Source organism: Excalfactoria chinensis, chromosome 10 (genome assembly GCF_039878825.1).
Source record: "Excalfactoria chinensis isolate bCotChi1 chromosome 10, bCotChi1.hap2, whole genome shotgun sequence".
Taxonomy (NCBI): Eukaryota; Metazoa; Chordata; class Aves; order Galliformes; family Phasianidae; genus Excalfactoria; species Excalfactoria chinensis.
Genome location: NC_092834.1, coordinates 9654630 through 9670423, shown reverse-complemented (window position 1 = coordinate 9670423; position 15794 = coordinate 9654630). Strand labels below are relative to the sequence as shown.

Here is a 15794-nt window from a genome sequence, read left to right as displayed (position 1 = left end):
AGTTTGGTTTCTGACTATGGCTGTACACAAATTAAAACCTGTAACCACTACTGATTCCTTAAGTACTAAACACAGATACAGCTCAAAATCTTCAAAAGAAGACTAAAGCACATCTCATGTACGGGGCCCATATTTTTAATTGTGTGAAGTTCTGGTATTTTCACCTTCTATCTGTTATTTGCATTATAAATATAACAAATTTGTTTAAACCTGAGATGTAAAGCAACATCTGCAATGTACAGAAAAAGACGACTGGCATTTACCTACCTGCCAGCACTCAGGGCAAGACACCTAGCTTAGCACTCTTGCAATACACTGACTTTTGGTATTAACTAGATTTTTGCAAAGTATAAAATGAATTGATAGATCATTTGATATGAATCAGTGTGATAATTACACTGGCATAACGACTGGACAGCATCCACTTCTGATTTTTTTGTATTACTTGAGTAAAATTTTTTCTCATTTCTTGAAGTGTAATTAATAGATGGGTTTATGGATGCATATACCGACAAAATATTAATTGTAGCCAATGTGATTTGACAGTAACCCTTTGATGTCGAATGGTATTTTTTATGTTTATATTTCCTTTGTTTTCTAATAGCAGATCTAAGCCATTGTGGTCTATTGTGTAAATATGTATCATGGGCTTTGTCTGCAGTGCCAACAGAGCAAATGACTTTCAGAAATTGTATGTTCTGTAAGTCCTAATGAGGTGCTGGGTCATAAAAGTTATTACACAAGAGTGCACAGAAGCAGTAATTTCTCTCTACGACAACTCAAGTCACTTTTCCATTTAAGATTGGTTTGCTTCACTAAGTGGAGGTGATGTGAAAACACACACATAAAAAAGTATCTGAAAGTGTTGCACTAATTATGCAAGATATAAACAATATGTTTATATGTTTTTACTCCTCTGCTAAATGTATTTGGTATAGTATACAGAAAAGCAATTTTAATGTAAGCCTTATAGACACATGCAGCAGTATAAAGCAGTATAAAGAAGAGAAGGTCAGCATTGATTAAAGCTTACAATAGTAGAACATCCATACTTAGAGAAAGTAATCAAACTAGCTAACTGGTGTAGGTATTGAATATAATTAACAACTGTAGTAAAGTGCTCTGTGGACCATTTATCATTCAACTCCAATGAGGGCTACAACTATGGAGACAAATGGTAGAATATGTAAGAAAAATCACCACAAGAACAACTGTAACTTTACTCATACTCTATCTTGCTTTTAAGTCTTGACTCATAAACTACTTCAGTGTGGCCTAAGAAAAAATGAGGTAATACTAAAGCCCACTCATTCCTGTCTTTTAGAAAGGTGCCAAAACATGTAACAGATGTAGGGATGTACCTCTCCTTCTGTACTCTGGAAGGGACTTAGGAGAACGTCATGCTTTTCTTTACTAGCTTACAGGATCAAGGCGGATGCACCTGGTAAAACAGTAGCTGCAAACCCAGGCAGGAACGAACAGAGACACTTGTGCAGATTTTGCACTCTTTCTCCTCCTAGCACTCTCTGGGAGCTCCACAGCTCCAAACTCTCCTCACCTAACAGACATTGCAGGAGCATGAGAAAGGGGCTGAACTATGAAGAACAATATTTACCATTTTAGTACATGCCATTCCATTACATTCCACAGTTGTTATTGTTTCTCCACTGTTACCACATGAAAAGGATGCTAAAGCCACAAACTGAAGTGGTCAGTTATGTGGGAAAACTCTTTTTCAGCTAGGAAAGCAGGAAAACAGCTAGGTAGAATATAGGAGCCAAGCAGATCACATATTAAGACTAGAGAGACATTCAAAATGAAAAGAGTAATGGTTTTACTTAACATTACAGACTGCCCCACTGAATTCAGTTAATATGTTGTTCAGATAGTTAACAGACATTTGTGTGGAAAAAAGTTTCCCCCAACCTCCTTCCTCAAAACTTCCTTTTTCATACAAATATTGGGGTCTTCTACATTCAAATGAGAGTACAGTGGAGATCAAAGCTGGCATCTCATATATGAATGGAGAGACTATCTCAAGTGTGATCCCACTCCATAATCAGGTATTCAAGATCAACTGTCGAGCTGTTTTGTTCACTGTATGAGTTTCACTTTACTCATTTTATTCTGGGTCCAGGAAACATTCCTTGAATAACCGAAATCCAAACATTTCTAGAAAAAGTCATCTCTGAAAACTTTTATTTCCAAAGCATCTGAATTTTTCAGATGAAAAGCTGTTTCATTTAAAAAGTGCCACCCATTCTGTGCCTCCAGCATCTACAGAAGTGTCACTTGAATGAGGTCAGCAGCATTAGATTCAGTAGATAAGTACCGAGTCTGACAAGGAAGTCCTACGACACTTGATTAATTTACTGCAAATCAGTAAGCCGATACGTGTAAACAATAGAATAGTGTCTGGCTACAGTGATAGTAGAATTACAAAGCAAGATATATTCAGCCAATTGCCAACACAGTTCTCTCTCGCATTACAAGGGCCTATCTGTATGTGTCTAACATTGAACAGAGATATGACATTTTCCAGAAAGCAAACAAAGACTGGAATTAGTATTACAAACTGACAAATAAACATAATTTATAATAAAACCAATTTAGCCAACAAAAAGCATCTCCAATAGCTAGCTTCTGAGTCATTCTTCAGTTTCATCATAGAAATCTACACTCACTGTCTTTCCCGTGTTGATGTATGCCTGGTGACTCATACGTTATTTGTCTTAAATATGAAGCACTGAAGTATCTTACATGCCTTACCAGCTTGATGGGCTCAAAAGGAAAATGACAGACAAAGAAGAAATACTTACTTGATTTTGAACCACAGGAGGGGGCTATCTGACCATTTGGGCATGTGCACATGTTTGGTCTAGAGCAAAATCCATCTCCACAGGAATGTCTGCAGATTGCTACAAATAAAACAAATACCTTTACAACTTGCTCTAAAAACCCCCAAACACATTACAATAACCAACCACATGATAGAAAATATTCATTCAACACCATGACAAAAACACCTATAAACTCATTAAATGGCATACAACAGATTCCAAGAGGGTCCCTTCCATTCATCTGTCTCTCTATAACAGACCACTAACATCTAGAGCTCTAGTATCTTCTGAAAAGGCCCAGGTACACATCACAGACTGCATTAAATACATAGGGAGATTTCCACAGAAGAAACTGTGGTCCATCTTACCAAATCCCTCCTGGAGGAAGGATGACTTAGGTGCAGCACTACAATGCTCCCTTTATTTCTGCACCACAGACACATCAGTGTAACAATTCCCAAATGAGAGAGCAAGCTGCCTCAGTATTTCTGAGGAGGGTCTTATCAACCTTTGGGTTCTGTTTACGGTACAGTGTACCATTACGTGTGAACACATACACAGCAACATGATGAACATATGTATACACTGATGTCCCTATGTATACATTTCAGGGATATGGTCCAAACAAGCAGAGTAAATGTACTTGCTGGCCCTGCCTCCTTCCATTTACTTAAACAGATTAACATATTCCACAGCTACTCACTCCTGAGAGTCCACACACCCCTTGGATCGCTTTACCACAGACTTAAACGGAACATGTGGATGAGATTAATCCTTTGTTAAATACTGGTATCATATCACTATATCGTAGTCCACAGAACTTTGTATATTAGCTTAATATATTTAAAACAGTAAAGAAATGATGTGTAGCTGCTATTGAAACCATACAGAAACATTTCAGCTCTGGTATACAATTAAAAATACCCTGACATACAGGGACAAAGATAAACCTCAGTCAAAACATATAACTAGATTAACTTACGGACTATGCATTGGTTTCCACCAGGTAAAGTTTTCCATCCAGGGCAACAGTAAGCATTGTAACGTGATCCACACACATTTGGTCTGGAAAAAAAAAATTAAGAAAGAAAGAAAAATGACTATTTCTTATTTTTGCTCAGAAATGTGTTTTAAAAGTAAGAGTCATAAAGATGGAAAAAGTAAATCACTGCAAAATACACTTAATAATTAAACCTAAAAGCGTGGTATACTTTTAACAGAACTGCTTGCCTGTGATCACTGGGTTTTTTAGGTGGCATATGCTTTTATCAATTAAAGATGCCATAAAATAAAAAATCAAAACAGTAACATGTGAACAATAAAAGCGTAGACAAAAATGTCTCCTATCAAGCCATATCCAAAAAAATACCTCACAGGATTTTGTAGCAAAACACCCCTTTAAATATAAAACCCAATGGTGACCACAGAGGAATCTCAGTGCATTTTGAATCATAACTTCTAAGCTCCCTATTGTTTTTACTTCTTCACTTTGTAGCGCTATTACTGTTCTCTGCTCTGTCTCTGAGCAACACTTTGCATGTATGTATGAGTAAAATAATACCAATCGTGACATAAGGCAAATAAATGAGCCCAATTATGCATAACATAAATGACTTGCTATTAAGAAAATCAAGGATGTGCATGTAGACAGACAGAGGTCATGTGAAATGCAGGTGAAGGGCCTACCTGCAATGAGAACTTATTGAACTTCTTAAATGATGGATCCATAGGATTTTTTTTTCCACCCCATCCACCTCATCAATATTTGATCTTTCAAATAAGTACCTCAGAAGAGTCTCTAACATAAGCTGAAGGGACATGACACTAGCCCTACCATGATTACACTGGTAAAAACAGAAACACTGACACTGTTCTCGGCCACGCAGTAATAACTTCTTTGTTAAAATCCAAGTTGCATTTATTTAATGCAACGATCCACATATACAAAGCTAATAAGGCACACCTTTGAAAAACTTGTCCCCTTTTGCTGTGTGTTTCATAATCTTAAGGAAAATTTTACAACCTGTATTTACTACTCTGAGGAATTACTCAATAGATTAATGGAACTAAAGCTAGCTATAAGCCAGTACTTCCCAGAAACTGCTATTTTAAAATATTGTATACAGATTAGAGACAGATTTAAAGTGCTTACGAGGAAGGGCTTTTTTTTTATATATAATAATTATTTTGCTCTTTCTCTTTCAGAAAATTCTTCATCGCTGGTATTGCAAAGTCTAAGTAAACAACAGTTACCTCATATGGTGAGGCAACGTAAGAAAAACAATCTTAATATATACAAACATTCACTTCTGCATATTTTCTGAATAACAAGATTTTTTACTGTATTTATTTAGGGATTTGCACTGTTAATACAATTTCAAGTACCCTGATTAGCCCAGTTTTGGTGACACCTAGTATTTTCATTAAGTGCTTGGTCAGAAATATTTAAGTCAAGGCAAACATTACCATTTTCTTCCACTGGTTTTCTGTAACTACAAAGGGGTAACTGAGACTGTGAGCAACACAATTGGGCATGTTGCAGGGCCCTTTTCCCTTCTTGCAGTCTTCTTATTCATATAATTCCGATGTATTCAGTTTTAGTAATGTCAGCTACTTCCCTGCAGGGCTATAACCATGTAACTTTCCTAGAGTTCCCTGTTCATCAATGCCAAATGTTGCTCCGTGATCATCTGCCAAGTAAGACTGGCAAGCAGACAAGTGAGATTGCTTTTCACCTTCTCCGGTCAGAAGAAATAATGGAACTTACTAAGACAGAATGGATTTGTTGCTACCTGCTACAACTACAGGCATAAACCACCCATTTCTGATCCAAGCTGTTAATAATCTGTAACCAGCTGATCATAAAGTGATACGCAGATGCTCTGTTAAATTTCACTCTCAGCAAGTACTTGGTTTTCGGGACCATCTGGTCCAAGTTAAGAGCCAGGAGCAGACTTTTGAGTCACAGGGAAACCCGATTTTTAAAATCTGCTTCCAAAATGGGGCTCTGGAAAACCTAGAAGTGCCAGCAACCATGAAGTCAGAGACCCTGAGAGCCTTGAGGCTGCCCAAATGCTAGACTACGCCATACACCCAAAAGCTCCAACTCTGAGGCAGCTCGCTTAGCTTTCAGAAGAGAAAAAAGAAGAAAAAAAGTCATCAAACTGTACTTCCATGGAACAGTCTGAGTCTGACAAGTGTATTTTCCAGTGGAACACTTTTTCGTCAGAAAGCTGCTGTCTAGCTTATAAAAGAAACCTGTATTAAATTCTGAGCTCTACTGTAGGCTTCTTTCAGAGGGAGGAGGTGTTTTCTCCTTGTGCCTAATTCCTTTAAAAGGAATTAAGTTTGAAGGTTACTTCCATTGATATTTATGAGGTGATCAGACAGTAGGCCAGCAAGTGCCTGTAAATAAATAAAGTATTTAAAGGGATAACAATTTACCTCATGCTAAATCACAGACACCATCAATCAAATTTCAAAGACTCTATCATGGTATTTAATTTAAGCAGTTAAGTACCACTGCGTTTAAATAGAATGTATTTTCCCGCTGATATTATAGGCTATGAATACTAAAGAAGCATTTTATACTCTTATAAAACTGTTCTCACAAACAGCACTACTGAGTTCAGTAATAAAACCTGATTTGTAATGGTAAAGCAGGAAAAAAATGCATCTACACGGCCCTCCTGGAGCACAACCTCACCCCTCTCGCTATTTCCTATAACTCTCACCACAATGCCCAGCATGGAGACAAAGATGATAGGGGCAGACAATTCCGTATCTCCAGAGCAAATCATGCTTTTGAAAGCTCTTGTGGTCCCAGCCAGTGTAGTATAGTTAGAAGCCAAGGAAACAACTCCATGGAAAACAAAGGTCCAACAGCTCCTGCAGCCTTGTAAAGAGTAAACCATGTCTGAAGTGGTCAAAAAAATGACCTGACTGATCTTTCCAGCCCCCCCTCATTTTGGACTATAAACTGGATAAAATAATGACTTCCTTTCACAGATCAATAATCTACGCTCTCAATTTCATGGAAGATTCTGGGGGGGGCGATTTTCTGGAGGCTTTTCTTGTGGGAGGAAGGGGAAGATTTGGAGGAAAGGCTTTCACTTTATTTTAGTCACTTCTACACTTGTAAATCATATAGGATTTATGTAATGGTGCAGTGCTGAGAGACACTGACTGATATCCAGAGTTTCATCAAAGACATCCAAAATCAACAAGAAATTATGTCTTTGATGATACGTAAGTACAAATTCAGTAGCAAAGTGAGTTGAATAATTATCAAAAGACATTAGTCATAACTAAAAAAAAAAAAATAGCAGAGAGAAAAACACGCATCTGGAAATTCCAGTCATTAATATTTGAAAATGACAAGCTTGGCTGACAACATCTGCATGCACCAAACCAGCAGATTTCTTTAGGAATAACCGCAGGGAAACTCCATCCCCGCTGAGAAGGGACCACCCAGCACAGGAGCAGGTATCTGCAGCATCACTGCGTCCTCCCAGGGCCCTGAAGCCTGCCCAGCGGCATCCTGTTGCTGCATGTCCCCAGTCGCCCTGCCCGGGACCCCTCTCCTGAAGACAGCATCGCCCATCAGCTGCTCTCAAGGCAGGAAGAGCTTCTGGCAGTGCTGTGTATATGAGGCTTCGGGCAGACAGCCGGACAGCAGCACTGCCATGCGCCGGCCAACACTGGTGTAACCCAGGTTGAATCAAGCCCAAAGCGTGGGTCTCGGGTAAATGAGACGGAGAGACCAGACAGAGTGGGCAGGGGACGGCTGAACTCCAGATAGAGCTGAGCCAGGGCACTGGGGAAGGTTTCTCTTCACTCCCACGTCCCACTTCACTCCCTGCGCACACACATGGGGATTCCTCATGGTCTAATGAACAATTTCGATTAACTCCTTGGCTGCAGCAGCTGGCCTATGTTTAACATAGCGTAGAGACACAGCTTTCTGGCAAAAGAGAGGCAATTTAAAGCAGTACCGTCAGCCAACTGTTATTTTTAGAGGAGCAGTTGCCTACTTTTCTTCTTACGTGCATAGGACCGGTACTTGCTAAAACTGACCCCCAAAATATTTGTTGATCCTTTCCAGCTAGAATTTGAGCGGGGCTTCCTTGCTTGCACAGGGAGTTAAAAAGAATGGCAAACCGCACTGAAATAAAATGGCATTCTGGACTTAAAAATGTGGGTCTCTAAGTCAGACTCTAACCAACGTACTAAGAAACAGTAGCTCTGGAATGTGAAAAAGAGTTTTTTTCCAGAGACACATCTCTACCTTTTGCTGTAAAACAGCTTTACAAACCTTCTCAAACTACTCAGAATGTCAGAGCAAGCGCTAAAAGCACAAATTGGCCCTGACCTGTTGACTGTGCAGCAGCTTCACTCAGCTTTCCCTCAGATTCAAGAGCTTCCATCCTTACTGATGCTCAGAGCCTGACTTGAGCATCCCAACTCAAGTTCACCTGCCTGGAGGAGGGGCTGAGCCAAATTTCAATCACATACAAGGAAAATCTCAGAAATGATGCTAGACTTTGAGAGCAAACAAAAGAAAGTGAGTTCTGTTATCCCACAAAGTTCACATTTTTAAGCAATATATGTGTTTTACACACAAGGGATTGCTTTTGATATACTCATTTTTGCCAAGCAATAAGTGAGCCTGGATGTTTGTGCCATGCAGAGAGCCTAATATGATAACTATTTCTCACTCTGACAGTAAGGATACCGCTGTCCCAGAATCCTGGCTCAGTTCAACTAGAAAAATAACATGCTGAGCAGCTCTACGGGTGTCTTTGGCTCTGGCCTATGTACAAGTCAAGAGTTCAGAACGACATGCAAGTTTCCTGCAGCAAGACTGAACACTTTTCTAACCCTAACTTCCATCACACTGTGACAGCTAAATACAGCAATCCCACAGCAGTATTTGACATTAAGTGAATTCTTCCGCGCTTGCTCTGAAAATCTGCCTGTGTCTTTTCCAGGGAAGACTCATCTAACCTGACAGCCAGGCTTTGTTCCCATTCACAGCCAGGGACAGACGCGTTTCTGGCACGTATTCCCTCATTGTTCCACATGAGAATGTCAGTGGGTCCAGTGTGACACCCAATTTACATGGCTGTATAGGGCACGTAAATAAGTATGCTGCCACAAAAACTGTCTGCTGGACCAGACAAGCATAGCTGGGATGCAGCAGGTAATCCCTTAAATAACATTAAAAATAAAAGATTAATAACTATAATGATAATAAAGATAGTAACAATAATATTTTGTTCTACTTATTAAAAGTGCATTCAGAGGAAAAGAAATTGGAGCCTTTTTTCCCTGGTGTCCCTATATAGCACCCCACAGGAAAAAGCAGTAGCTGTGGCTCCAGGGCAGTGCTCAGCCCTCCAGACGTCACTCCCACTGGGGATGCAGGAAGAGATGAGGTTGCAGCTCCTGCACCACTTCCAGCACTCACTCTGTAACTGCTAATATCAATGCAGGTGAACCTCTAACAATCTTTCAGGGCATCAGCTAGCACAGAATTTGCCAGCCCGTGCTATGCACTTGATGGGGCACCAGCACAGGAACTGTGTGTGGCACATGGGTGGCCGGAATGGGCTGGTGCTATGCCATCCCTCCTCAGAGCACATCCAGGCGCTCACAGGGAGAGTCTCATAAAGCTGACAGCCGTATCAATGCTTGTCAGCAAATGCCCTCGGGTGTTAAGCAACTCCTCTAACTCGTATTTTAGAACGCTCTCTGGTAGGCTACTGGAAGATTTATTTTTGCTAAGACAGAAGCGTTCCTCCTCCTCCCTCCACCACACACTGTCTCCTACCCTCTGACTCTCTCCACGCTGGGACAGCAATGCTGCGGTTTTGAAAGGTCAGTTAACTGTATATCTGCTATCGTGCAATGGGAAAACCCTGCCGATGCTGGTCCCCAAGTCTTAATTCACCTTGTCCCCAACAGTCACTGGTGGTTTACTTTGTATACAGGGAAGAGGAAAAAATGGAATATCAGAGGGAAAAGCAAAGAAAGAGAAAAGAGGCAGAAAAATAACGTTCCTGAAAGGAAACAAATTCTATTTTGAAACCTCAGCTGAACATCACTGGATATTCTGATGTCCTCCAGCAAAACATGAGAAAGAGGGAAGCTTGAAGAAGAGGATGAAAATGATTAAGCCCGTAGACAAAAGAACTGCGGCTTTCGTTTGGTATTTTTGAGGCTTTAATGGTCATGAATCATTTCATAAAACGAAAAGTAAAAAGGAAAACAAAAGATCCTCCAGCAAGTCTGCATTCAAAATATTCTCCCAGATAAAAGCTGGAACTGCTTCATACTTCAGTGAATATTTATATGCAAAAGCAGAAGGCACAGGTTTTAATTTAATCGCTCTATTTTGCCTTCCAGTGTACCTTCCAGAGAAAAGACCAAACTTTAAAGAGCTGCCATAAAAAGAAAGAAAGTGATTCTCCCTGCATCTCTATCTACACATCAACCTTAGCATGAATGAAGCTGGTTCTGTAAGACCAAAGTCCAAAAAAAAAGAAAAAGAAAAATTAAACTGAAGTGGGAAAGTCAGAATTGAGGATAAAACAATCAAAAGAGACACCCACAATACAAGACTGAAGAGCTAGAATATATTTTCCAGCGGAGTGCAATGGATAATCAGAAACACTCCAGGCCACAATTGTTCCATTTTACAAAAATATTTACTGAGACTGGGGAGTAAGAGCAAAGTGACATAGATGCATCTACAACTTCTTTGTCTTTAGGATTCAGGATGGAAATGAAGAGTTACAAGATGGAAGGTGATCCTACTGCGAGAGAAAAAGCTCGTGACTAATTTCTGACTACTTCTATATGTATACATTCAAAGACCCCTACCTCCTAAAGTCTTGTTTAAGGAGAGTTGGCTTCTGACTAGCCAATGTCTGCTGCACTTACATCAAGAGGAAGTCCTGGTGATCCCTGCAGCTAAATAGTTCGTGTACTACTGTTCTAATAACCAGAGGCTGCTAAATCCATGTATGTATTTAAAGCGGCCCTTGTCAAAACTTGCGCTGAAGTTTATACAGAAAGCATTCACATTTGCAGGATGGAAGATGAATGATGACAAACAAGACTGTTCAAAGTGAGCAGCACAGCTGAATGACACATTGCAGGAAAGGAAAATAGGCATTAGGAAAACAGAAGCTGCAATTTCATTCAATAAGAGTCACTGTAAATGAAGCAGACAGACAGTCCATTCCTGCCAAACCCTGGCCCAGTGATTTTCCCATTGCTCCCAATGAACTGAGGGCAGCCCCATGCTGCAAAGTCCATAGCCCCAAGCCCACTCCAGTCCCCAATGCTATCACTGTAGTACTTCACGGCAATGAAGCTGCATGTAGAGCAGCTCAGCCAGGTAATACAGCAAGCATATCCAGATTAAACTGGACTACCACTGAACACAAGACGAAGTTTGTATTGGATGTCAACAAGGAATAAGTTTACTTTTGCAAACCTTAAACTGGCCCTTTATCGAGGAACATATTTTCAGAACCATGATTTGGCTTCTTCAGTCTCCTCCAAACAATTCTCCCTGCAAACCTGCACAGTAACCACAGATAGTTCTCTGCCTTCCAGATGCCCTCTCCACAGGTGCTGTTCTTCCCCTCAATCCTTTACACCTCCTACAGAGCTAACACCATCTGCCACTCAACAAAAGTCCAACAAAACTTCCACAAACTGAGAGCAGAAAGGGCCCAGGCAGACAATTCTGCACAAGATGAGGCAGTCCCATCATGTAACCAAGGAAGAAAATGATTACCTGGAACACACGGAAAGAAGCAGTGTAATCCACAAACAGCAAGAGCTGTAGCATAACTCTCATTCTAACTTTCCAGCCAGCTATTCATAGCCACAGCCAGCTTTCAAAAGAACACATTCAGGATGGAAAACAATAATGCTCCTTCCTAGGAAGGACACAAAGTGGTAAGCCCAAAATGAAGTTCTCCACCTGCAGACTAAGCACAAAGTGATGGCAGGCCAGCTGAGATCCATTCAGCAGCACCTGGGTGAGGGCAGCAGGCCAACCTGATGCAAGTAAGAGCAACGTGGGGCAAAGTACCTAAATAAATGCATAAATTACATTAAAGAAGTGAAAGAATGGAAGAAAGGAAAGGAACTACATCCAACTCCTGATCATCAACATGTTGTCTTGGCAAAGTGGGGCTTGGTGACAGGAAGCTTGTCTCATCCAAGTCCCCTGAGCCAATACTACAATATTTCCAACACAACCACGTTTCACACAGTATGTCAAGAAGATTGCTGCGCTGCTTATCTTAGCCCTTTTCTTCTGTTTGCTCTTTTTGCAACTTATTATCATCAATGGAAAACAAACACCAAATAATTCAGAAGTATTTTTCTGATGTACTTTGGAGGGAGGGGATCTGATTCAAATTTCAAGGAACAGACACACGATGCATCAGAACTATTTCAGTCCAGCTGCAGTTTGATATGAGAAAAGCTCACGGGGGAAGACAGGCTGAGAAGCTGGTAACAGATGCATGCGTGTCACTTGTGAAAGGCAGCCTGGGACAGGGCTCACCAAAAGTTTATGCCATCAGATGGCTTTTCATGGGCATGCCCAAAACACACTGAGTCCTAATTCTGAGCTACAGTCCATGTAGGCCTGGGAATCCAACCCCATAAACCATAAATTATAGACTGGATTAAGGTCGTTTAAAAGAGACGGTGTCCAAATGACAGGATTTGGAAATCTCAGTGGAGAGCACCAGGGTTACGTAGGCCTGGACATTTATTTACTTTTTAATGTCTGCCTTCAGCTCAAGAACAACGTGGAACTACAAGAAGAATGCCATCATAGGAGCTCCTGCATTGCTCCTGGCTCTGGATAAAGAAACACAGGGCATGCTATGTCAGATAGCTTTCATTAAATGCATTTAAAATCTACATACAGTGGTAAAACTAGTATATTCAAAACCATAACTAAACCACACCATGGCAGTGATGAGGACATCTATCGACATGATTAAAACCAAAAATAATATTGTATTGGTTATTAATATACAGATGGTAACAAATGTACAGAAGGTATAAGTAAATATAAGTAAAGAAAAACTCACCAGTGGTGGTGCCTTGGCTGAAGAAGCTGGGGCAGTCCTCACTGGTGAGCGATCTCCAAGAGATACTGCTTCAGTGGGAGTCAGCCCTTAAATGAGGTCTCAGAGGGGATGGAGTCGAGCTCCACCCCTTCCGGGAGCACAGCTACATCACTCTCACCTGTGCTCCCACAGCTGACCCCATACTTGCCTCAGCTGATTAATCAGAGGTTCAGGCTGTGATTACCAATCTCCCATACAAATATGTTATCCCTCTCAGTATGAGCCCTTCAGCAAGCACTGATAACAGCCAGTGCCCTACATCCCACTCCCCAGAGAAAGTCACACCAATCCGCATCCTGGGAGAAAGCAACCAGGCACACAGGACATGGTGCTGACACCTATCAAGTCATTTCACTCCTTTGTTCAGATTTCCATTTATGCACAGAATAATACTATCAAAATAATAGTAAAAATAAGATCCCAACCTCCCTCCTGCTCACAGAGGGACACGGGCAAAGCGCGGCACCAGCAGCCAGAGGTGCGCAGGCCAAAAGTGGTACAAAAAATGTTTGAGGTTTTTCAGTATAAACCAATATTTACCGGTACGGAAAGTCTGCTTTTCTTCAGCAAGCTTTTAGTGGTAAATATTGGTTTAAAAGGAAAACCAGAAGCCTTAATTATATACTTGAATACTGGAATTATGTTATAGGCTTATAAGATCTGTTTTATTTCTGAGAGTGGTGATGCACAAAAAGGGTCAAATCCAACCAAGTTTACCCAAGGAAGACTATCAGAAAACCTGTGAACTTCATTGCTTGAGTACAACCAATAGAAATTGGTCCAAGAAGACCAACTGCCCATTGAATAACCTTAATCTGTGAGTTTTATGAATTGCATCGGAGCTAACTATCACATTCTGCAATATTCACTATCATTTCCACTTAGTAACAACCATGAAATTAAATCACTCCTGCACAAATGTATTGAAGGAGCATCTGAATTAGAGGTATGCCACAACTCAGGTATCTGGAAGAAGTTATAGATCTTTCAACATTTCTGCTGAGTTACTTATTAGGCAAATGATTGCTTTCTTTGGACGTTATACTGAGAAGAGGCTGAAAAACGTTATTTAAAAAGCTTAAGATCTGACTGATCCTCACTGAACTTGAGGTCCTTGTCTGGCATCATCCGAAAATGGGAAATGTTAATTAATTGTTGGATCTTGAAGCACAATGCTTCCTGTATTCTGCCAACTACCAATCAAACCGCCAGCGGTTTATTTTTGACTTTCTATTCCAACGACTGAAACATATAAATGGTTTTCTTCAAGTACGCGCTGTTTAGAAAGAACTTCCCACTCACGGCCCAGTTCTGTAGTTTTCTTTCCTTCAAAAATCAGTGCTGTACATTCCAGTGCTTAAGGAATAGCAGGATAAAGGCTCGATGCCTTCTAATTCAACACACTAACACTTGTGCTAAAGCCTTGCAGAGTCTGAGGATAAGTGTCTCAATAAGATGCTTATTATTTTAACTTGCTGAGTCACAACAGATTCCAGCTATGTTTCTGTGAAGGGTGAATATAAAGATGATGAATTTAGTTATGTACTAAGATAATTACTGCCTTTATTCTGACTGCTTTGCGATCACTTAGAGGCAACAGGCACCACGTGCAAACGCATGGCATTACAAAGACTTCCTTGCAGATGTCTTCATAGCTGGATCAATTCTAACTCCATGAGCAGCAAGCTTCAAGTCAGCAAGCTTTTCCACTGCATTTATAATTATGAAAGCTAAAATATTGAACCGCATTACAGGATTGGAGAATGCGCTGGCATCAACCATGAGACAAAGGTCACAGGAATGACAGCAAACATCTGCAATCAACAGCCTGCAGTAAAAAATGATAAGATGATAAATTCCCTCAGGCTTCTCCACTGCTGCAGAAAGACCCAGTATTCACAGAGACTTTCCCCACTTGTTTTTTTAATGCTAAGACATTTCCAGTAGTCATTATAATTAAACACCTACGATGTCTAAACTTTAAGGATTTATCTAAGAGTGTATCCTCGTGCTCTGAGCATGAGAGCAAGAGTTCACTTCAAGAGAAAAAAAAACAAGAGAAGAACGTCTTAGTCATCTACAATAACATCAAATAAGGCTTCCCAGCAGCTGTTATGACTTGTATTACAACTCTCAGACTCCCAAGTGTATCTGTGCTGATGAACACGTTAAAAAGTCTCCATGTATAATCATATTTTTAGTGTTTTGGTCCATTCAATAATGAATTTGCCCTGTCTAATGTATATGCAGTTCCTGTCCATACAAAATACATTTTCCATCTGGATCGCCAAAGAATTAGTTCCAGCCTTGTCTGTTAAAATGACAGCTCTCTTTATTCATCCTGTACAGCTCACTACCACACCTAAGGAAGCGCTCGCCATTTCCAAATGGTCCATGTCATGTGGGATTCTGCCCACAAAGATAAAGAGGACTGTGTGTTGACAAAAGGATTTCCACCTCCTCCAAGCAGCCCGGGCACTCTCAGCATCAAATGACATTTACAAAAAGGGTCTATCAACCAAACTAACAGCTTGCTTTGTCATTCCTGTACCTCGCAATTACGCTATATAAGAATCTGCCTTCCCAAGGACACTCATTTAGAATCGTATTATTCCAAGTATTTGACTAAGATGCAAAATACCTGAATTTGATACACCGTTACCCCCAGCACTGTGGATTACCAAAGTGATGTGTAACTCACATTGAAACGAAGAGCCATCGCAAAGTGCACAGTAAGCAGAAGGCTTCAGCAAACATAGGAATCATAAGACTGAATACTCACCCTAAT

The 15794-nt window shown here is 40.5% G+C and overlaps 1 protein-coding gene across 3 annotated transcripts in view; it reads right to left on the bottom strand.

Annotated features, from left to right (window-relative positions):
* FBN1 (fibrillin 1) overlaps positions 1–15794 on the bottom strand; it is a 139985-nt gene that overhangs the window by 121987 nt on the left and 2204 nt on the right. For all 3 annotated transcript variants that reach the window (XR_011904909.1, XR_011904908.1, XM_072346019.1), the window contains exons 3-4: positions 3823–3905; positions 2820–2918 (exon numbers count right to left, since the gene is read on the bottom strand). Coding sequence is in view for 1 of the 3 variants with exons in the window: in XM_072346019.1 (XP_072202120.1) it covers positions 2820–2918; positions 3823–3905 (182 nt within the window). In the remaining 2 variants the exon portion in view is untranslated. The remainder of the gene's footprint in view (positions 1–2819; positions 2919–3822; positions 3906–15794) is intronic.